Source organism: Ochotona princeps, chromosome 21 (assembly GCF_030435755.1).
Source record: "Ochotona princeps isolate mOchPri1 chromosome 21, mOchPri1.hap1, whole genome shotgun sequence".
Lineage (NCBI taxonomy): Eukaryota > Metazoa > Chordata > Mammalia > Lagomorpha > Ochotonidae > Ochotona > Ochotona princeps.
This window is the reverse complement of record NC_080852.1, coordinates 33,583,724-33,605,569: the sequence shown is the minus strand read 5'-3', so window position 1 is coordinate 33,605,569 and position 21,846 is coordinate 33,583,724. Positions and strand designations below refer to the sequence as shown.

At 58.9% G+C, this 21,846-nt stretch overlaps 1 protein-coding gene across 1 annotated transcript in view; it reads right to left on the bottom strand.

The window, feature by feature from the left end:
* The window catches only part of PLXNA1 (plexin A1), a 47,174-nt gene extending 39,888 nt beyond the window's left edge, over positions 1-7,286 (bottom strand). The window contains exons 1-2 of the mRNA XM_058678437.1: positions 7,055-7,286; positions 870-2,133 (exon numbers count right to left, since the gene is read on the bottom strand). Coding sequence (XP_058534420.1) covers positions 870-2,114 — 1,245 coding nt within the window. The 5' untranslated portion in view covers positions 2,115-2,133; positions 7,055-7,286. The remainder of the gene's footprint in view (positions 1-869; positions 2,134-7,054) is intronic.
* Between the last annotated feature and the right edge of the window lie 14,560 nt (positions 7,287-21,846).

Genomic DNA, 21,846 nt, shown 5'->3' with positions numbered 1-21,846 from the left:
CGCACTAAAGAGGGTAGGGACCCTGGTGAAGTTCCTCCCAAAGGGAGGGAGCCAGCCACACCTCCAAGGCACAGGAAGGGACTGTGGGAACGGGCAGCAGGGAGGCAATCCACAGCATGAGGTGCTGGGGGGCCTGGGCAGGGGCAGGCAGCTGCTTACTGAGAAGCCAAGAAGAGGGAAGGGCAGGGTGAAAAAGCCAAAGGCACGAGCAAGATGACAACTTGATCCCTCTACAGGCTGGGAGCAGAGAGGCCATAATGCAGATGCCATAGGGGAGGTTGTGCCAGAGCTGGGGGCCATTGGGGAGCCCTCCTGGGAAGGGTGGGGCTCGGACACAGAGACAGGGCAGGCAGCATGAGCTGTCCCTGAGCCCACAAGATGGAGAGGCCTGGGAGAGGTGGGGCGATTGCATCCACCACAGGTACCTGGGTGGTTCCCGCAAGGAATGGTACTCCCAGCTTAGAGGGCAGCAGCCACAGAGGGCACGGGCCTGGCCTTGGGTGCTTGCCTGGGAACTGCCTGCTACCCAGAGGCTGGCATGAGGCCAGCCCTCAGGACAGGTGCAGGGGGCACTACCCAGCACATGGTATGTCAGGGACAGAGTGCTGCCTGTATGCAATGACATCCACTCCCACTGCTGCCAAGGGGGTGGAAGCCCAAGGACACAGAGCCACCATCGCTCCATAGAGATGCTGTAGGGGGCCTATGCAACGGGATAATGTCCTGCTCTGCCTCTACTGGCTATGTGACCCTGGACAAGTTGCCCCACCTTCTCTGCATCTCGGGGACCTTGTCTGTAAACTAAGGATAAATCAAACAAGCCTAGGAAAGCAGCGGAGGATGACCCAGGCGGCAGAGCCAGCACTCACCGAGTTGATGCAACCCAGCTCCTTGTTGAGCAGCCAGGGCAGCGAGAGCTTGCCCTCGCCGCGGTAGCACGACTGGATCCGCTCCTTGATCTTCTCCTTGATGGCCCTGAGCGTGAAGAGGCACAGCGCCGACTCCTTGGGTGGCTTCACGCGGTTCTTCTGGCCCTGGGCAAACACAGTGAACAGCACCTCCTCGTCCTCCGCCAGCCCCAGATGCTGGGCCAGGGCACGGCCAGGCCGGCTCAGGTAGGCGTCTTGCACCAGGCGATACTCCACGCCTGCCTGCTCGCAGCCGATGGGGAACTCCACGTACGAGTAGAACTTGGGGTCGTCCACGCACAGCCGCACGATCTTGGAGGTGAAGAAGTGCTCGCCGGCGGCGTCGGGTGAGGTGAGCTGTGTGTCCAGCTGCAGGGTGAGGTAGTAGACAAACTGCTCGCTACGGAAGCTGTATACATAGTAGATGTCGAAGGCCGGGAACTTGGACAGGGTGTCTGATGGGATCTTGAGCTGTGACGACACGAACTCATCCTGGTACACGAAGCCGAACATGTCAGCATCCTCCTCGTTGGCCATGAGGCGGCGGCTGGACAGCGTGGGGAAGTACTCGGACTTGCCATCAATGGGCGTGCCCACAAACAGCTTGGCCTGGCCCTGGCCCGGAGGCCCTGCGATGAGCACGCCCGCCATGCTGCCGGCCTCACGCACGCTGGATAGGTAGTGCTCCTTGCGGTGGTGTGGCTCTCCCAGCTTGAAGAGGTCGTCGAGCCGCAAGAACTGGCAGATGCCCTGGGAGGCACTGCCGCAGGCCAGCAGGCGGTTGGCGGCGTAGTCCAGCAGCAGCAGCTTGTTGACGTTGTCGGTGCTGCCCAGGCCGTGCGGGCACGACTGCACACTGGGGGGAGGGTAGCACTTCTCGTTGTCCTCCACAGGGCCTGTCACGTGTGCACGCAGCAGCGTCAGGTTCCCCGAGAGCTTGTAGATGCGGTTCACTGCGCCCACATACACCTCACCCGTCTGCTCATGGACCACCAGGTGAGTGAGGCCCCAGTCACTAGCCGGAAAGGTGCGGAAGCCGGGCTGTGTGCCCCCACCCAGCCTGGGCGTGCCTACCACTTGCTGTATGCCCCCCAGGAGCAGTGGCAGCAGCAGCATCGGAAGTGCCCACGGGCTCTGAGGTGGCAGCGGCATGGCGGGTAGGGGCCTCAGGCTGAGCTGCTCAGGTCCTGCAGGGGTGGGCTTCATGGGGCTGGGAGCCTTAACCCTGAGGGAAGAATGGGTGGGACAGGGTCAGTGAGGGCGGGCATGGCCTGCACACCCACGACAGTGTGCCCATGTGCAATCTATCTCTAGAGCCATCCCTGCTGCACCTCTAGCAGGCAGGATCTAGCTGGGGCGAAGCCAGAGGCAGAGCGGAGGGCAACTCCTTGGCCCAGGGCTCTGCAGTGAGGGTACACTACGTGCTGCCATGACCAACCAAGCCGCAGCTACCCCAGCTGCGGACAGCACCAGTTGGAGATGCAGCAGGGAGACTGTGGGAAAGGGCCTGTGGCCTGGGTTGGGACTGACCCGGATGGCATATCCAGGCCCTCCTTCTCAGGCTGGGTGATGTCCTCCCTGCTTCAGCTTCTTGGTGGCAACCTTCACCATGGTCACCCACTCATCGCCACCTCCACAGTGCTTGCCACTGCTGTCTGGGGCTAGCCTGGGCAGGAGGCTAGCACACCTGTGGGCACACACATTTAAGTGACGTCAGCTCTACTCCCTATACTCTCCCTACCCCGCCTCATGGGAGCGGGGCACTCCTTGGGTGCTCACAACAGCTTTGGACCCACCAGGCCGGTCCTTTATTCACACCCACAGCAGCCCCCAGTGCAGGCCGTACAGCCCATTCGGGGACAGTCCCAACGAAGCCATGGTCTGATGGGCAGTGGTGCTCAGCATGGCTGGAGGTGGGCCAAGTTACTGGGATTCCAGTGCCAGAGACACTCCCCTGGCTGACCTCCAACACTGCACTTTAAGCAATGACCTAAAAGGCACACAGTGGGTATCACCTCCTGTCTATGTCCACACTCCAGCTCACCGGTACCCTCTGGGGAACCCACAAGCCCCAGCCCACTGCCCCTCAGCTGTCCCTCCCAACCTCACCTGCCATCAGCCGACAGCCAGCTCCTAGGATGGAGGGAATCCTGCAGACAGGGAGGGTGCCAGCACCCCATGCCCAGCCCTTGGCAGCAGCCCTCTTTTCCCAGTTTGGTACCTCCACCCCCACGCAGATGCCAGGCCTGACCAGATCTGTGTGTCCTCCCTTAGACCAGAGGCTCACTGCCACTGTGCCCCAGCACTGCCCATTCCACAACAGCATGCAGCTCCCATCCCAGCTTCCTCCTCCAGAGCTCCCCCAAACTGCTCCCCAGCTGCTGCCCCCAATCCACAGCCACTACAGCATCATGACTTTGCAGCCCCCCTCCGCTGCCCACCCTTCTCCCACCCCCTGGCTTGATAGCAGGTGGCCACGCAAAGGGTTAAGCCTGCGGCTCTGCACACACAGGGACACTCCCTTTCCTGGCCTGGGTTCCCCACTCTGTATGTAAGGAGGATGACGACAGCTCCTCTCGCGGGTGATGGCAGGAAGGTCGTGGCATGCCCACGGCACTGTCAGCAGAGCCGCCCACTTGAGGCCAGCAAGGGCCCTACCCTGGAGCCTGCACAGTGATGCTGACCTGCATGCTGGCAGGTGCCAGCTGGGACCGCCCACATGCTCCCCTGAACTTCCAGACAATGCCTCTCACAGAGCCAGGCAGCCCCCACTTCACAGGTAGAGAGGCTGAGGCCTGAAGATGGGGCCTTTTGCCAAGTGCAGGCAGGGAGCTGGCTGCTGGCCACTGTGCCGGAGGCCTTGGGACCTGCAGGTCCATCCTTAGCTAGCCGACTGCTCTGACTGCCCCACCTCCCAGCTCAGGTGTCGGCCCAGCGTCCCTCTGACCTGCTTGCTGTTTCGCCCTGCAGCACAGGACGGCTAACGGTCTGAGACAATGCCATCCCCAGATCCCCACGAGGATGGTGACTCTGAGGGCGGGGAAGGGGGAGGGCTGCCTCTGCGAAAGTTTGCTGCTTTCTCTCTCTGCTAGAACTTCTCTGAGTCTCAATAAACACTTCTAAATGAATGAATGGGCACAAGGAGTGGTACCTACCCCTTGCTCTTCCCCATGCCCATACATACCCTGCCCAGCAAGTGCCCAGCATCTAGCCACTGCCCAACGGGGACACAGGAGCAGCTTTGACCAGGAGATCATGCAAGCCTTGTGTGTCCCCCTCCTACAGCTGTCAGCTGCCTCCAAAGATGGTCAGGAGGGGTGTCCTCCCAGTCCTGTCGCCCCAGCCCCTCCCTGGAGCCCGAGGGGCACCAGGGAGCAGAGGCTCCTAGTGGTGGCAGCCAGGCCTGGTCTGAAAGCAGAGTAGATGTGAACTCCAAAGAAAACATGAATCACTCACCGTTTATCAGTTCAAAGCAGGCCTGCAATTACCAGGGGCTGGGCTCACCCCTCCTCCGGGGTAATTATACACATCGTAATGCAATTACGGGCCCCGCTTTTTATATTAAACAGGAGGGACCCGGCTGAAGAAGCCACCATCCAAACTCCAGCCTGGCCTTCAGCCTGCACCCACGCCCCCCCAACAGAGGCTGCCAAGATGGGACTGGCGCCGGAGAGCAGGGAGCCTGAGCTGTGGTCTGAGTCCCTTGTGCCCACCGTCTGGCAAAAGCCAGTGAGGGGGCTTGGGGTACTTCCCTGAGATAGAGGGCTCAGGGCTCCCACAGACCCAAGGTCACCCTGCCAATCCCTACAGGGCAGGGCCCAAATTCCAAGCTTCTATGGGAGACCAGCTGCCCTGCTGAGGCCTCACTCCTCCAGGCCTAGTCTGTCCAGGGAAAGAAAGCATTCATCCCCAAGCTGTGCCTGGGTGCCGGGGGCAGGGCTGGCTCTGGGAGGGGTGTGCCAGCAGAGGCTGAGTTTCAGGAAGAAGGGCAGAGCCCTGAGACTTGTAAAGGCTCCCTGTGGGGGTCTTCCACCTGCTCTGGAAGAACCAGGCACCGTGGCAGCTAGGAGGGGAAGGTATGCTGTGGTGGCAAGCCTGGGCAAGGGGCCTGGGAAGAGTGGGCCCCCGGGGGAAGGGGAAGCTGGACGGGCTCTGAGGGTGCTGGATGGGGAGAGGCCAGGCCACAGGCAGGTGCAGGCTGTGCCAGGGGCTCCTGTCCTGGACAGGAGGGCATTACTGATCGGGAGAACCCACACCAGGTTGTGTCCCCTTCCCTCTTGCAGCCCTGGGTGATACCAGGGAGTTCTTCTCACCCTTGGTAACAAATGCCTCCCCCCACCCCGTCAGCCCTCTCCACAGCAGGACAAATGCTGCCCATGCCCTCCCCCCAGGGAAATCCTCCCGGGGCTCCCACACGATGGGATATGGAGGTAGGGTACAGAGCGCTCGCTACCTTGCCCAGTGGTTCCCCACCCTGCCCCTGCGGGAGGTAGACCTGAGTGGCCCTGCTTACACCAGCAGCCCGTTGGGATCACAAAAAGTGTATGCCCTCAGCCAGGTCCTGCCTCCAAGTGTCTGCTCCACACTGCTGGGCACAGCATGGTCCTCGGGACACAAAAGGTGCAGGCCACCACCCTGGAGCCCCAGAGTCCAGGGCAGGGCCATCTGCTTTGTCCTCGGAGCACATCGGTCCTCCACCCTCAGAGCTCCACCTCAGCTTCCTTCAGGGCCCGCCAGCCTAGTGCACTAACCCATACCCCTGCGCCTGCCCCTCCAGCTGCAAGTCTGGCACTGAAGCACAATCGCCAGTTTACAGATCTGTTCTTCCAGGGCTGGGCAGTCTTGGGGAGCCCCATGCATGCTTTCCGCCTCTGCTACACACCCCACAGCAATGCAGGGAACCTCGGGTGTGTGTGCTACCCAGGCGCGAGGGACACCAAGGGCTGCAGTCCTCAGCCAGCCAGGAGGTACCCATGCCTCAGGAGCCCAGCTGAGGGACAGAGGTTCCACCACTTCCCCTCCCCCTCAACACACCCCTTTCTTTCAAGGGGCGTGGCCCCAGTACCCCATGGGCAAGCCAGGGGCAGTTGCCAGTTCCAGGCAGCAGTCTCCCCGTCTTTTCCAGGCTGTACTTGGGATAGTATAGGGGACAGAGGGTTCTCCCTGGAGTCCCCGCTACCCACTCCCCACACAGCTCTGAATGTGCCCAGCACAGCCGCCGGCTACGTTTAATGCCAAGCCGGGGACTGTTCAGGAAGCTATCGGAAGCCTCCAAGTGAAGCGGTCTGACCCTGGCGAGGCCCAGCAAGGGGGAGGCCCAGGAGGCTGCGAACGGGGCGGCCTGCGAGTGGCACCCGCACCCCCCTCCCAGCCCTGCGGCCCTGGGCTGGACCGGGCGCTCTGCTCCAGGAGCCCCGGGCCAGAGGAGGCGGAGGGGGGCAGCGATCCCCGGGAGACGGCTCCAAGTACCCCCAACCCCTCCCACAGCATCTGGGGGCCGGCCGAGCGCACAGACCCCTCAAGACCTCCTCCCGGCTCCCGCGGCCCTGCCCAGGCGGCCGCCGAGCCCTGCCCGGGCCTGCCCAGCTCGGTCCTCGCCGGCCGCCGGAGGTCTGCGCCCCGCGCGCGGTCCAGCGGCCGGGTTCGGCCTGGGCACCAGCAGGGCCCTGCCGGCGGGGCCGCCACAAACTTTCTCCTCAGCCTTTGAGGAGGGGGCAGCGCCCGCCTCCTCCGGGCCGCCCCAGGGAGCTGCCCAGCGGAGCTCTGCAGGTCGGGCCGGGCCGGGCGAGGAGAGGCCGGCGGCGCTGGGCCTGGGGCCGCGGTCCGATCCCGGCCGGGCGGGGACGCGGCAGCTGAGCGGCGGCGCCGCGGCCGCGCCCGGACACAGGCGGGCGCCCGGGCCAGAGACGCAGGGACACGCGGAGCGCGGACACGCGCGCCGCAGTCCCCCGCGCACACCCCCTGCTCGCCGGCCGCACCGAGGCGCCCTCGCCGAGGCCACCCCCCGCCCGACCGGTGCCGGGCTGCCCCCTTCCTCCTCGGGGGCCAGGGACCCTGGACCGGCCCCGTGACCCCCGCCTGCCCTGGCCCGGCTCCCCGCCCACCGCCTCGCGCAGCGCCGCGGGGAAAGTTGCGCCCCGACTCACCGGCTGCCCCGGGGCGCGCCCCGCCGCCGGCCATCGTCGCGCCCCGCCGCCCGCGCCGCCGCCGCCGCCGCCCGCCCCGCCACGGGGCCGCCGAAGCCGCGAAGGCCGCCCAGGCCGAGGCCGCTGCTGCTGCCGCCGCCGTCGCCGTCACCGCCGCGCCCGGGCTCCGCTGCGTGGCCGCGCTGCCGCTGCCCAGCATGAATGGGGCGCCGAACGCCGCGCGGCTGCGGACCGGCCTCGCTCTCGCCGCCCGCGGAGCGCCGCGCCGCGCGCATGCGCCGGCGGGGGCCCGGGGGGCGGGGCCGGCGGGGGCGGGGCGGGGGCGGGGCCGGCCGCGGCCTCCAGAGGGCGCTCTGCCCGCGCTGTGCGCACTCCGGGTCCCACCGCGAGCCTTCAAAGGGCGATGGGGCCGCCCGCCTTAAATGGCTCGGCCAAGGGGGCCACGGGGTTGGACGCCCCGGGAGCCCCCCAACCCCGCACAACCGCTGCCTGGGTTGGCCTAATACCTCACCCCTGGGACCTGGGCGTGGCCTCCGTGCATCCCGGCTGGAAGCGCCGCTTCCATCCACGCCGGGGTGGGGGAGGTAAACCGAGTCCAGCCCCGGGGTCCGTGTGTCCCAGTGGGTGTTCCATTCGCAAGGTGGACCCGGTCCCTGTGCGGACTAGCAGCGGGCGCCCCGTGATCCCCCGCGGGCCCCAGGCTAGGCGGGCTGGGGACGCCGGCCGGAGGAGGAAAGTCCCTGGCCCGGGATCCTGCGACAGGGGTGTGGCAGGACAGCAAAGCCTGGTGTCCGGACAATGTGACCTGGCCTGGGCCCCCGAGGAGACCGGGAGGTGTGCGGAGCCTAGAGGCACAGCGGGGCCGGCTGGGGTGGGGCCTGGCGCTGCCGGCTGGGGAGCCCGGCTGCCCCTGCCCGCAGCCCCCAAGGCTGGTTGCGGCTGGGGTGGAGGTGCGGGCCAGGGACCAATCCCCTTCCCCTCGCTCCACACCGGGGGATTGCAGGAGGTTAGAGGGTCAGTGCTTGCCGAGAGCCCCTCGGGGAGAGCTAAAGCTGTGGGGAAGGCGTCCCGCGGGAAGGCAGCTGGTGGATTGTTGGGCGAGGATAGCCTGTCGGTCTGGAGGCCCTAGAGTGCCGGGATTTGCTGCCGGTGGACTGTGGTGTCAAGTTCAGAAAGGGAAGCAGTGGAGGAAGGGCTTGGGTGGGGCGGGAGAGGTCCCTCCCCGGTCCCCAGCGGCCGCCACACCCCTTTCCCGTGGGCTGTTCTGGTCCAGGGCACTGCAGACCTGGGATCCCATTCAAGGTGTCTCCTCTCCCCTCAGGAGCGAGGCCATGTGCAGCTTGGAGGTCGTAGGGTGGCTACGTGTCCGGCTCTAGCGGAGGCTGCAGAATCCTTCTCTGAGCCATGGTCCTGGTGGGCAACCCAGCAGCGGCGGGAGCGGGATCCCACTGCCCACGGCCCCACCCACGCTTGGTCCCCACCGCCCCTCTGGCCTTCTCTGGCGCTCTCCGGAGGAACTGGGTGTTTGCTGTGGCTTCGCTGGTTCGCGAGTGCGGTGACATCACTCAGAAGGTCTACTTACAGGAGGCTCTGCTACATCTTACAGGTGGCTGAACTGAGGCTGTTGGAGACGCAGCAGCTTCCCCAAATGCCCCGTGGCCCTGACTGCTCTGCGACACTGATCTTCCTTTCTGCAGCCAGGAAGAACAGAGGCCCTTCTTGCTTGGTGGTCCCAGGAGACACCCGTCGGCAACAGCAAGCAGTTTGCAGATGGACTCCTCCCTCGAGTCATGCACAGCCCTCCACTGCAATAGGTGGGTGGACCCGAGCAGGAGAGCGAAAACCAGCAGGCAACAGAGCAGGTTGTCTTGTGACTAGGGATGGCAATCCGGATCAATTCTACATTCAAATGGAATCCTTTTATTATGGTGAGCAGTCTCAAACATAGGGTGACAAACCAGGACCCAGAGAAAGATCTCTTAAGACACTCACATACAATGGATAAAACATGTGGATCCAGAATATGTAAAGAACTTTCAGGAATCAATAAGGAAAAGGGCTGCAACCCACGCACGAAGGGGGACCAATGTGGCAGAGCAGATGGCTGCTGTGTGTGCACCCTGTGTGTGGGCATTGGGTCCAGTGACCACACCCAGCTCCCTCCTCTGGGTTGGCTTGGTGACCACACCAAGAAGCTTCTTCCAGGCACAGAGAGGGAGAAGTGGGAGGCATGTGGCCACAGCTGAGCCGCGATTGGAACCTGGGTCTGTGGTTCTGGGGCTCCTGACCGCACAGCACAGGCAGCGGAAGTGCTTAGCCACGGGGGCTCCTCCACACTCTACTGCCTTCTGTGAAACTGCAAACGTCACAGATGACAATTATTTCAAAAGTTTGTAAAAATACCCTTAGCTGCTGCTGGGATGCCAGGCCCGACTGCGCCTGGCTCCACTCCCTGTGCAGAGCCTGGCCCCTGTGGGTGCCCAAAGGCCTCCCGCTTAGTGCAGGGCTGAGCACCCCAGCGACCTGAGCTTACCTCTGCCTCATTGTCCCCAGCTGCAGTGCTCCTTGCTCCATCACCCTTTGGAGACAAGCTCTTCCTGGTGGGGGCGGGAAGGCACCCCGAAACCAGGAACCCCATCTTTCCTGGAAGGAGCGGCAGGTAGAGTGGGCAGGGGTGCGGGCGGCCATGCTCTCAGCTGGGAGGCACGAGGTGCGGCTCTGCGTTTCGGTGCCCGGTGCTCGGTTCGTTGCCTGGCTCCGTTCGGTCCCCTGGGGGCAGGGGCTCCCGAGCTCCTCTCAGTCTCTTTCCACGTGACTTCTCCAGCCTCCAGGACTTCTTGTCAGCTCAAGAGCTTCCAAAGGCACAGTGAGGGGAAAGTGGAGGCAGGGAGCGACATGGGGGTGCAGTGGCCTGGAGGGCAGGCAGGTGTATCCGTGTAGTACCATGGGATGCAGAGTAAGGTCACAGAGGGGTGGGAGAGCAGTAGGGAGCCCCGCCCTACTCCCCCAGGCCCCTCCATTGCACAGGTGAGGCAATCCTGGGAACACACTGGCTGCCACCAGCCCGGACCCTGCACCTGCACAGCCACCTGCACCGGGGTCTCTGAGGGCCCCTTGCTGTGCCAGCTCCCCACTAGGCTATCTACTGTTGAGCTGTATAGATCTGATTAGAGCTCAAGGGCGGAAGAGCACAAGAAAAGGGAAGTTGAACTTTCTCGGGGGAGGGGTCTTTTCCAGCCAACAGGCAAAGAAAGCCCTGTGCAGCCAGCCGGGGTCTCTGTCCAAAGAAGACAGAAGCATGGGCACCCCTCCAGATTCCATTCCCTCCCCCAGTGCCTTTTGCAAATCACAAGGCGAATCATGCGGCTCTGGGGGTCACTGTGAGGTCTCAGGCTTGGCTTTGTGCTAAGGTCTCCCTCGGCACCTCTTTCAACATCCACCACCACTCACAAGGTGTGGCCGTGAATGGGGGAGGGGCTGTGACTGTTCCCAGATGGGGAAACTGAGGCCTGGAGAAGCCAGGAGCCCAGGGACCTGTTGAGCAAGCTGCTTTGGATTGCATGTGCTAAATCACATCTGAGGAGAAGCCTGGAGGCAGGTGGGGGGAGCAGAGGCACCCCCAGCTCTGCAGGCCTGGCATCCATCCTCCTTCCCCCAGAGAAGATCCCATCAGAGAGGGATCTTGGTAGGTTCCCTGATGTGATGACTGCTCAGACATCCCTCCCTGAGGTCCCCTTGGAGATCTTAGCTCCAACCCCAGAGCAGGCTCCTCCTCTAGGAAGCCATCCTAAAGCTATCCTAAAGCACCTGCCTTCCCCACACAGGTGCAGTGGCACTTCGGTTGCGGCCCAGCCAGGAGCCAAAGCGGCAGTGGCCCAGTTGTTCTCCCCCCCATCCTGGACTGGGCTCCACCATGGGGAAGTGTGTGACAAAAGGGTGGACGAGACCACAGCCTATCTCTGCAGACAAGGCCACCGCCTCCAGCCACACAGCCAGCAGTTTAGGCACCTACTGTGCAGGACCGCAGTCCCCCAGTGCAGGGCCTGAGGGAGGAGGCAGCAACAGGCCAGGGTGGGGGGAGGGACTGGGGCTTGAACACACACTACCTGGCCCCATGCTTCATCCAGGCAAACCCTCCAGGGAGCAGGCAGAACTTTTTTGCTATTGCTGAAGGGGAAACAGCGAAAATGACATTCAGTGTGGACAGTGGGCATAAACAATGGGTACGGCAGCAACGGTGCAGGCTATCTGAGGCTTTGCCTCATCCACAGGAGCTTTTACTGTCTTACTTCTTTACAAGGCATGGCTGGATCCAGGAGCTTCATGAGGCAGCTGTGTTCTTGGCTCCACCTTTCCCTGTAGTCATTCTTGGGTAATGCTCTCCCAGTCCGTTGGTCAAGATGGCCCTGGCAGCACACTGGGCCGACCGGAGTCACATGCTCGACCTTGAGCTTGTAGCCACTGTGAGGAGAAGGCAAGAGACTCCCCAGGCCGGAACACTTTACGGAAGCTGCCTGCTAACTGTTACCAGCTGCACGCCCCTCTCGGGTGCACCTGGTGCAGCATGGGCAGCATGGGGCCAAGCACTCCCATGTCACAGCTGCTGGGACGTCAGGACCCTTGACCCTCCAACTTGTCTGGGCTTTTCCATTTTTTTTTAAAAACAGATGGTTCAAATTTTAAAATACATGCCCATGGATTAAAAAAAGGCGAGAGAGACAAAGTGTCCGAAAGGCTACATGACAGAATGGCCGCCTCCCTGCAGCCCCCTCAGCTCACCTGAGGGCTGACTTCTGTGTCCTTGATGAGTGCCATCACACTGACAAACGTGAAGACACCCAAGGACACGTCAAGGACACCCGCCTATTTCCTCCAAAGATGCAAGCTACACACTCTGCTGGAAGCCTGCTGTGGCTTCTCTTTTTCTTTCTTAAAAAAAAAAAAATTTCTAGTAGATTTTTGGAAATTATTCTATAGGGGCTATCTTTTCTTTCCCCTCCATCCTTTCTTTCTCTTTCATTTCCTCCCTCCCTCTCTCCCGCCCTCCTTTTTTTTCCAAAAAGGTTTATTTATTTAAAAAGTAGAGTGTGGGGCTGCTGTTGTGGCATAGCAGACACTCCAAATTCAGCTCGGTGCTTGTGGCCTAAGCAAGCAGCAGAGGATGGCCAACTCCTTGGGCCCCTGAACCCACGTGGGAGACCTGGAAGAAGCTTCAGGCTCCTGGCTTCTGACCAGGGATCAAGCCCTTCAGCCAGCTTCCCCACCACCTCCCAGGTGCCATAGCAGGGAGCTAGGTTAGAAGAGGGCCCAGGGCAACTGGTGGCAACTTAACTTACTGTGCCACATCAGCACCCTCGCCCTGCAACTTCTTTCTTGTTGCTTTATACAACGAACTTCAGTCCCTAAACACAGCTCAATAGCTCAATGCATGTTTACTCTCATATACCAGAATACCTAAAACAAAACAAAACTGCACAGCTAAGATAAAATTAAAAGAAGTTTATTTTGGTGCAAAAGCTTTTGAAATCTATGTGTAGCTTTTTTTTTCTTATACTACACATTTTCACCAACTTTTTGAAGACTCTTCATATATAGGGCTTTCAAAAATTCTTGCACCAAAATAAATGTATCTTTTAATTCCATTTTTTCCATGGACATTTTAAAGCCCCTTTGTACATACCCACATATAGCCATCAGAAAATGAAGGATCCCTCTCATCCTGTCCCTGTTTGTGACAGTCCACGTGGCCCTGCCTGCCCCAACACACACACACACACACACACACACACACACACACACAGCCCGCTGCTCACAGGGAGCCAATCCTGGCCCCTGTGCCCTTGGGTTAGTTTTGCCCACCTTGGGTCTTTGAGCTTCCTAGAAGTGGAGACACCAGCACTGTAGCAGACACCCGGGGCTGCCCCCCTGGAGTCACACCCTTGTAAATCCACTAAAGTGTGTGTGACTTGCTTCTGTGTAGAGCAGAGGTGGAGGTGTGATTCTCTCTACAATAACCTGCATGGCACCGCCAACACCCCTTCCTTCCTTGCTGGCTTTGAAGAAGTGGCTTCTGAGTTGCAGGAGGGGCTGGGCTGCTGGCCTGCAGGGGGTGAACTAACAGTCAGCGGAAAGACAGCTCCTCTGGCCCACCGTCACATGGCGATGAGTTCTGCCAACAGCCAGACAAGCGTGGAAGAGTGGCTCCAGCTCCGAGCTCAGCCATGCCTTGGCTGGGGCCTTGGGAGACCCTGAGCAAAACGCCTGCCTATGAATGTGCCGGAGTGGAGGTGTGCAGCTGCCCATGGTGAGCTCCTGGGGAAACTGTTAGGGAGGAACAGAAAACTGATCTACTGCGGTGAACTCCTCTTGTCCAGCTTCTCTGTGGCCCCGGGATGTCTGTCCATGCTGCTAGGGAGAGCTCCAGTGTGCTTTCTGTCATTGCTTTGGGCTTGTCGTGAATCCCTGCAGTGTCACTGTGGGGAGAAGCTACTCCTTTAACCATGCTCCTGTCGCTGGGCACCATGGTTGCTGCACCTGTGGGCTGTTTGCAGGCACTTTCTCTGTACTCCACCTGGGGAATACACTTGTGTATCTGCTTGCAAGGCAGCCCGGGAGTCAAACACCGAAGTCTGACTTCGTAAAGAAACTGCCAAGGCCGTGTCCAAGGTGGCGTCGCCCCCTCGGCCCTCCTGGCAGCAGTGGGGGAGATCCCAGGTTACCTTTGCCAGCACCTGCTCTGTTTCCTTCCATCACTGCGTGGCCGTGCAACAACATGTCTCCATGCTTCAATTTGGCATTATCTTGCTAAGTCATCTTGACGGGGAACTTCCACTTTGTTAGCTCAGGATGATTTTTGTTTTTTGTCTGCCCGTAAGCCCCACAAACTGGAACAAACAAAGAGGAACCCTTTTTTTCCAGGGTGAGAACTGACAGAGCTCTTGGGTAAGAGTCATCAAAGGGACAAAACGTGGGAGTCCAAGAACCACATAGAAACTCCTAGATCCAGCAGTGCCTTCAAGACTTATTCATCAATATGCTGGTTTTCCTGAAGCTGGCCAGAGCCAGTGTTCCAACACTGGTGCTGCTACAGAACCCAAGTCTGCCCGGCTCTGGGCTTTGCTGTGCCTCCGACCGCTGCAGGTCCAGATGTCCTGCGGGCCACCAACCTCTGGGAGGATGTGGGCCAGTGTGGAGAGAGCCGAGTCCTGGGCTCTCCCCTACCCCTCTTGGCTGCTGGTGGCCAGCACTCCACCCATTATGGAGTGTATTTTGAGACTGAATAACTATGTAATTGGTTCATCCGTTCCATAGTCAAACTTTGGCAAATATGATTTTTTAAATAATTAGTTGATGTTTATTTAACGGGACTCACCAGCCCATTAAATTTAATGAGGCAGGTTATCAGGATGAGGTGGAAGTGCTTGCCCGTAAGAGCAAATCTGACTTCAGTCACGTTGGTTCAGGGCCGGGGAGATGTGGGCAGCTTGCCTGTGTTGGATGAGGGAGCCCCTTGGGGGAGGGGATACACAGGAGGCCATGGCTGCCACCCCAATCCCCGCTGGGGGCCTGCCTGATGACCCTCTCTGTGTCACTGAGCTCTGGACTGTCTCCCCTGCTGAGCTCTAAGCTTTGAGAGGACCAGGTTTCTCCCACTTTGCTCACTGCTCTGTGGTCAGCCTCCAGGACAGTGACTGCCCATAGCATGTATTCAGTGTGGACGCTAGATGAATGCAAACGGCTAATCAACTAATGGAGACCCTGCCTGCTGCTGTGATCCTAGTGGCTCTGGGGATCTTTCCCAGCTTCTTCCTCTCCCAGCTTCTCTTTTCCAGCAGGACCTACCTCCCACCTCCCTTTGCTTAGCAGGGGATGAAACGCACCTTGTTCAAGGAGTACCAGCTGCTGCCTAGGGTTTGAATGACTGGACTTAGGGACACCAAGGCATGCCCCCAGATCTGTTGGAAGAGAGGACCCCTCCTCTAGGCACTGCTGACAAGCAGTAGCCACCATCTGTACACAGGAGCATCTGGCCTGGGGGTCATTAAAAAAAAAAAAACTTACTAGGTCAGTTTACAGAAACAGAAAGGAAGCCTCTAGAATCCTGTCCTCCAGAGAAAAGTATGGTGACATGTTGACAGGTAGCTCTTCTGGCTTTTTCTGTGGATGTGCATACAGTTTTATGGGGAAATAGATTGTGTGTGCAAAGCAGAGGTTCATACAACCTATGTCCTTAAAATCTCATGTTTGGAGTTCATGTTCCACTGACCCTTCCCCTGATTATTCCTGGGGTTGAGTAGGGGGCCTGCAGGGACTGTCCATTGATGCGCCACATTTCATTGGGAACAATGTACCTGATCTCAGGTGGGCATTCAGGTGGCTTCCAATATTTCACCATTTGTCTTAGTCTGGTTTCTGCTGCTGCAACAGAATATCTCACATCAGGCCATTTATTTGGTGCTCAGCTTTGGAGCCCAGCAAGTCCAAAAGCATGTGGCCAGCATCTGGCCGGGGCCTTTGAGCCATGGAATCCCCACAGCAGAAGGCTAGCGAGTCGAGCCCAAACCTGCTCTTGCGTCAGATGCCTGCTTCCCTGATAACTAACCCTTTCCTGCAGTGACAGCAATAATACATTCACCAGCGTCCAGCCGCATAATCATCTCTTAGAGGTCTCATCTTGTATTTTTCTCACCTCTGGACCTGAGTGCTTGAGCCCTCACCTGCTGTTTCTCAGGGGTGCACACTAACAGGAAGCTGGAATTGGGAACAGAGCGGGGACTTGAACCCACGGGTTCAAGGATAAGGCACGTGGTTATGCTAAGCAGCACCCTAACTGGAACCAAGTGCCTGCCCTGGGCCTCACCTTCCAGTTTCAAATTCAGCGTGAGTTCTGGAGGGGACATTCCAACCACAGCACTGAGATTAGAAACAAAGGGGCTCTCCACCTGACCGCTGCTGCTGCCCTCTTACCTTTGCAACAACCTCAAAGAAGCCCAAGCTCCCAGAGCCCCCTCCCCTGGGGTCCTTCCAATCACTGATCTGGGATGCACTTCTTCCTGTTGGTCTCTAAGCTCACAGGAAGTACACTGGGCATTCACACATGGCACCCAGTGCATGATCAGGTTAAATCACTGGGCTGCCCCAGCAATGACTCTGAGGCAGAGATGGGTAGGCAGGAGGGTTGCCAGGGAGTTTCCTTGGGGTCGGCACTGCTGTGGGGAGGACAGGAGCAGGGTCAGAGGGAGGATAGCTCTTCCCACATGTACCTAGATTGGGCATGGAGCTACCCCATCCTTGGACAGTGGAGGGTGCAGCTTTGGTGAAATGCTATCCTACAGCCAAGGTGTTTCCTGGAGTCCAGAACTACCTGCTGGAAGCATCCTAACAGAAACACCAGGGGCTGGCAAAGGAGGTCCCCACGCTCCTATGCTGAGCGCTAGGCCTGACTGTAGCCACCATCACAACCCCCTTAGGAAGTCGGGTGTTCTTCAGAGGCGCAAACGAGTTCACAAATCCAGGAACTGCTCACAGCCACATACTTCCAAGGCCCCCAGCTCTCGAACTCCCCATTTAGCAGCCACGGGCACTACCTCTGTCTGAACAAAGGGAGCAGAGACAGGAGCAGAAGCTAGGGTGAACTCCAAGACACAGCCCCAGTGTGTGCCCTGATCTTGTTAGGATCAGACCCTAGCAGGAACATGGCATCCCCACACCTCCAGCGCCATCTCCGGGTTGGACCCTTGTCTCCACTCTGCCAGTTTAACTTCATGTTCTCTGAAGCCCTTGTGTCAGGTGTCTGCACTTTCCTCAGGGGTTCTGGGTCTTTACCTTGAGTTTCATGACCCAAACGTCTCCTGTGGATGCTCCTAAGGCTGCCGCTTGGTATTAATGTAACTGTTCCAGCTTGGCGTTTGCAGGTGGATGTTTCCGCTGTTTCCAACTTGTGTCCTCCTCATTAAGGCGCTTGTCTTGTAAGCAGCAGACGCAGCGATGCACTGGGATTTTGTTGGTCTGCGTGCTCTTTGTTAGTCTGTACGCTTTGATGTCATGTCACCAGCTGTGTCCTCTGGAGAGGTCGTGGTGCTTCACCTCCTGCAGCAGCAGCCACAGTGATCACTTTGCCCCGGACCCCTCTCCCAGCTGCCAGACTGTCTCTGGGTACCTCTGGTCACATCTGCACCCCCATGGGAGGACAAGGGGGACAAGCAGCTGAGGCAAGACAGGTCTTATCCAGCTCACAGGGCTTACATCCCTGGGACTTGGGGCTACCTTGCTTGTGACAGCATCTCTGACACTGGCCTTGTGTCGCTAGACAACCCTCCCCTTCCCTGGGGCAGTAGTGATGTGGGAAGAAATGAACTGTAATTGGTCATTGTGTCTTGGGTCTACCTTCTCTACCTGAGGAGCCAAGGAAGGGGTGGGGCATGGCTAGAGTGGTCCCATGGAGCAGGGACTCCCTGAGGCCCTGTGTCTACAGCAGGTGCAGTGGCACAATGAGCACTAAGCAAGGCTCTACCCTGGTTGCTGTGCGGTGTGCTCATGGGAAAGTCACAAACATGCTCTGTGGGCAGTTTCCTCATCTATAAAAATGAGGGTGATCACAGCAGCTAGTGCCTCCTTGGAGGGGGGGTGAGACTGAGTAAGAACATATATGTAAAGGGTCTGGCATGAAACCTGATGTAGGGGAAGAGACTGAGAAACTAAAGGTTGATTACTGGCACTGTTCTCTGCGAGCTAGCTGTCTGGTGACACAGGAATGAGCATATACAGGTATATGTGTACACACGCCATTCACATCTGTCATTCATACCCATCCAAACACGGGTGCACACACACACACACACACACACACACACACACACACGCATCAGTCACTCGTGCCTACTCAATACACCCCCAACAGTCTCACCAAGGAGTCTCCTGGGGCCACTTTCTTAGATCTACTAATGTGCAGCAGGCGTGGTAGCAGGCGTCAGCTCTGGGCTGCCTGGCTCTCTGGCTTCCTGCTGCATGCTGCCCTCCCTAGGAGGCACTAATGAAGGCTGGGGGTGGCAGCATGCAGAAGCCACGGCATCAACCTTCCTTGACGCAGGCAGCTCTTGTGGCAACTGTGTCTCCTTGGCTCTCCTGAACAAGGTCAACTGGCACTGGGTGATCTGCCTGTGCCTGTGCCACTCCTCCTCCCATGCCCTGGAGTGACAGGAGTGCCCGCCACTGTGCATCCTGGCTCCATTAGCTCATGCCACAGGGCTTTCAGCTCCCGCTCCCCTGTGCTGCTCGATCGCCTGCATCTAATCCCTTCCCATTTTCAGAAAGAAAGGTACTTTTTGTCTTCCCAGTTCCACCCTGAATGCCACAGCCACACCATCACACTTGACTCCCTGCAAGCAGCAAGGAGAGCTGTCCATTTTACCTTCAAATGATCTCATGGGGGGCAGATGGTCTGAGCCCCTCCCCCCACCATGTGTCTGCGGGTAGGTGCAGCCCTGCTCTGATTAACCTACCCATGCAATGTTCTCTCAGCCCCGACCCCCTATGGCATGCAAGCACTCACATAAACATGCCATGCACACTCACACCCCAATACAATGATGCTGATGGCTCTGTACACTCACACTTTCTGCCCAGCAGGGGAGACGCAAAGGTTGGGAAATGGCGAGCTTCCAGTCAGGGGTTGGAGGGGCCTGGGACTGTGAGGAGGTGCCAAGCATGGCCAGCTGCCTGGGAGCAAACTCAAATTGGCTGGTGCAGCTGTGAGCACGCAAGTTCATATGACAAAGATATGCAGGTGTGCACATTCACACATGCATGCACACACAGCACACGTGCACACACACCTATGTGTATACACACACTCTTGATCATACAGTATATTCCAACACACACACCTTCGCACACCTGTGCATGCCTACCTGGGCACATGGGTCCTGCACAGAACTAAGGAGTCGGGAGGGGGCTACATGTGTTAGGTGCAATCAGCAGCTGCTCCCCTCGCCCTAGGGCAAAGTTCTTACAGAAACTATGGGGGAGAGACTCCACAGGAAAGAGCTGAACACATCCCAGAGCTGAGGGGATGTGGGCTCCGTGGAGGACTTGAGCCTTGAGTGGTGCTATACAGATAGCAGGCACCTCCTGGGTATGGGGTGGGAAGTCTATGCAGGGCAGGAGGAGGCAGGGTCTGGGGAAAGGGCTGTGAGCTCTGGACCCAGAGAAGGAGGTGGAGTGGTGGGAAGCGAGTGGGCAGGCAGGCTGGCCAAGTGAGGGCTGTGTTTTCTTTGCAAGGTCAAGTGGCAGTTTCTGAAGGTCTTGAAAGATCTTTGGACAGATGTGTGGATCTGGGGGGGCCTAAGAGCACTGTTAAATGAAACTCACAAAAGGCCATTGTTTTGGCTTCCCGCATGGGGCCCCAGCAGACTAGACCAGAGCCAAAGGGAGCCACTCATGCTACATGCTATCTAATCAGACTGTACTCTTAAATTAAAACAGGCGATTTTTCCTGAAGAAGCAGGAGAAACACAGCAACCAGTTAAAGGGGGTCCGGTTTATCTGAGCCAGCACGCTGAGAAGGCTCCCCCTGCCAGGACGGTACCTGTAACACCCAGTCCACCTGTCCTCGGCACCTGCCTTCTGCAGCCTTTTTCTCTCTAGAAAAGCCACTTTCTCTGCCTTGGCTCTTAGGAACACTCATTCTATGTTACAGAGTGAGGTGTTGCCCAATTTGAGTTGCAAATGAAAACTAATTAAGATCTTTAAACGGAATCCGTTGTAATTCTGCCTCCTGTCAGTGCTATGTAGGAAGTGGGGCTAGGGTAGCCCTGGGCAGCTTTGGGATTAAACACATAGAAGAAAGGGAGGTCAGGGGAGGGGTGCTGGGGTCTAGGTCCCTCCACGGCCCCCCTGGCCCCTGCCCACACTTTCCTCCCACCCCAAAGCCTCTGGAGAAGGGTTCTCCTCAGCTGCTGGGTCTGTGCCAACTGTGCAACCCACCTGCAGGCAGCTTTCTCCAGTCCCTGCTCTTGGCTGCCTCTTCAGACAAGGCTCTGCCCAGCCAGGAGACATCACCCTTGATCTTGTGCATTCCAAATAGAGTGCAGCTGCAATTTTACCAAGATTCTGCCCACCTGGGGACAAAGGGAAGTGAGGCTGCAGGCAGAGGGAAGGAGGTACTCGCCCACGAGGCTTGCTCCCACAGGCTACAATGGAACTTGATACTATATGGGTGAGCCTGGTGGCCTGGCCAGCTGTTAGACATGGCCTATAACTACCCACAGACCCGTGAGCAAGCCCAGTGAAGAAGCCGAGTGGACTGAGGCTAAGCTCTTCTCCGCAGAATCCTGCGCCACATAAAATGGGTGCTGTTTTAAGCAATGAGATCTGGGGGCTGCATGTCACCTGACAGAGTGAGCTGGTACAGGTTGGTGTGTGCTGCCCAGCCAAGGTGTGTGTGTTTCCCACCCTGGACCCCGACTTGATCTGCAAGTTGATCCTGAGAGATGAGCCTTTCGGACCATCTCAAAGGGCCTATTTGCTTCTGGCTGGAGGGTGGCTCTGATGTCACTTAACAAGGTTACTGCACCAGGTGACCTCTGCCCCCCCCTTCATCCCTAGCCCCACCCCTGCCCTGGGTCAGGACCTCTTTAATCCTCTCTGTGCTTCCTGAGCTTCTCCTTGCGGTTAGCTAGGCCGACCCAGAGCTTCCAGAAAGGCCAGGGCCCAGGGCAATGTTCCTCTCAGCTGAGGCACAGCCTGGCTGGATAGAGCTGTTTTTAGTGCACCTGCCCTGACAATTGGGCACTCCCCAGCCTACACGTTCCCCTTGAGTTTTGAGTATGTGAGAATGTGGGGGAGGAGCAGTGACGTTTGCACTGGGAAGGCCCAGCCAGGATTGCAGCTCTCAGCGCCAGATGGCGTGGGGACTCCCCAGGCAAACGTCAACAGGAAACCAAGGTCACAAGCAGAGTGGCTAGAGAATCACAAGCTCCACCCAGGCCCCTCCTGCTCCAGCATGTGCAGACCAAGGGGTGGCCAGCACCTTGGCTCGGTGGTGGTGAAGGTCAAGGCCAGCAAGGGCAGGTGTTTGGGCAGCCAGAAGCTGAGCACAGCCCAGGCCCCGTTAATGACCTGCCTCCTCTGCATGCCCATCAGTGGACTCACCCCAGCCCTCACCTTCCCCTTGCCCAGTCACCCTCAGAGCCCTGCCAGTGTGGCTCCTCAACCTGCCCTGGCTGTGTTTCCACACCTGCAGGTCCCGAGCCTGCCCACGCCCCATGGCTGACTGCAGTCCTCTCTGCCTTCTGCCCAGCTTCAGCCTGAGAGCAGAGCGACATCGTTCAGGGATCTGAGGGTGCCGCTCCCTGGCTGCCCTGGGACCCTCTGTCCTTCAGCCTGGCCCCGCCGCCTTTGCAGCTTTGTTCCCTGTCCTGCCCTGATTTGTTCTCCTCAGTCGCCCAGCCTAGACCCCTACTCCCCTTCCTGCACCTGCACCCCCATCTCCGGCCTGCCCCACACCCACCAGGTTTACTTCCCACGTCTGAGCACACGCAACCTTCCTTGGGAAGCGATCAGTTCCCCACTCCCACCCCCTTCCCCAGAAGAACCACTTTGCCCTCAGTCTGCCCTGTATCAGGTTCTGCCGTGGCCTTTTGCTGTCGCAGCATAACTACAGGTTTCCAGGTGTCTCCCCTAGCACCGCCTGCCCCTCCGTGCCTGCCTGCCTTACTGGACTCTGCAGCACCAATGTCCAACAGAGGGCTGGACACAGAGTGGGCAGCGGGGACTGCCTGCCAGGGAGCAAA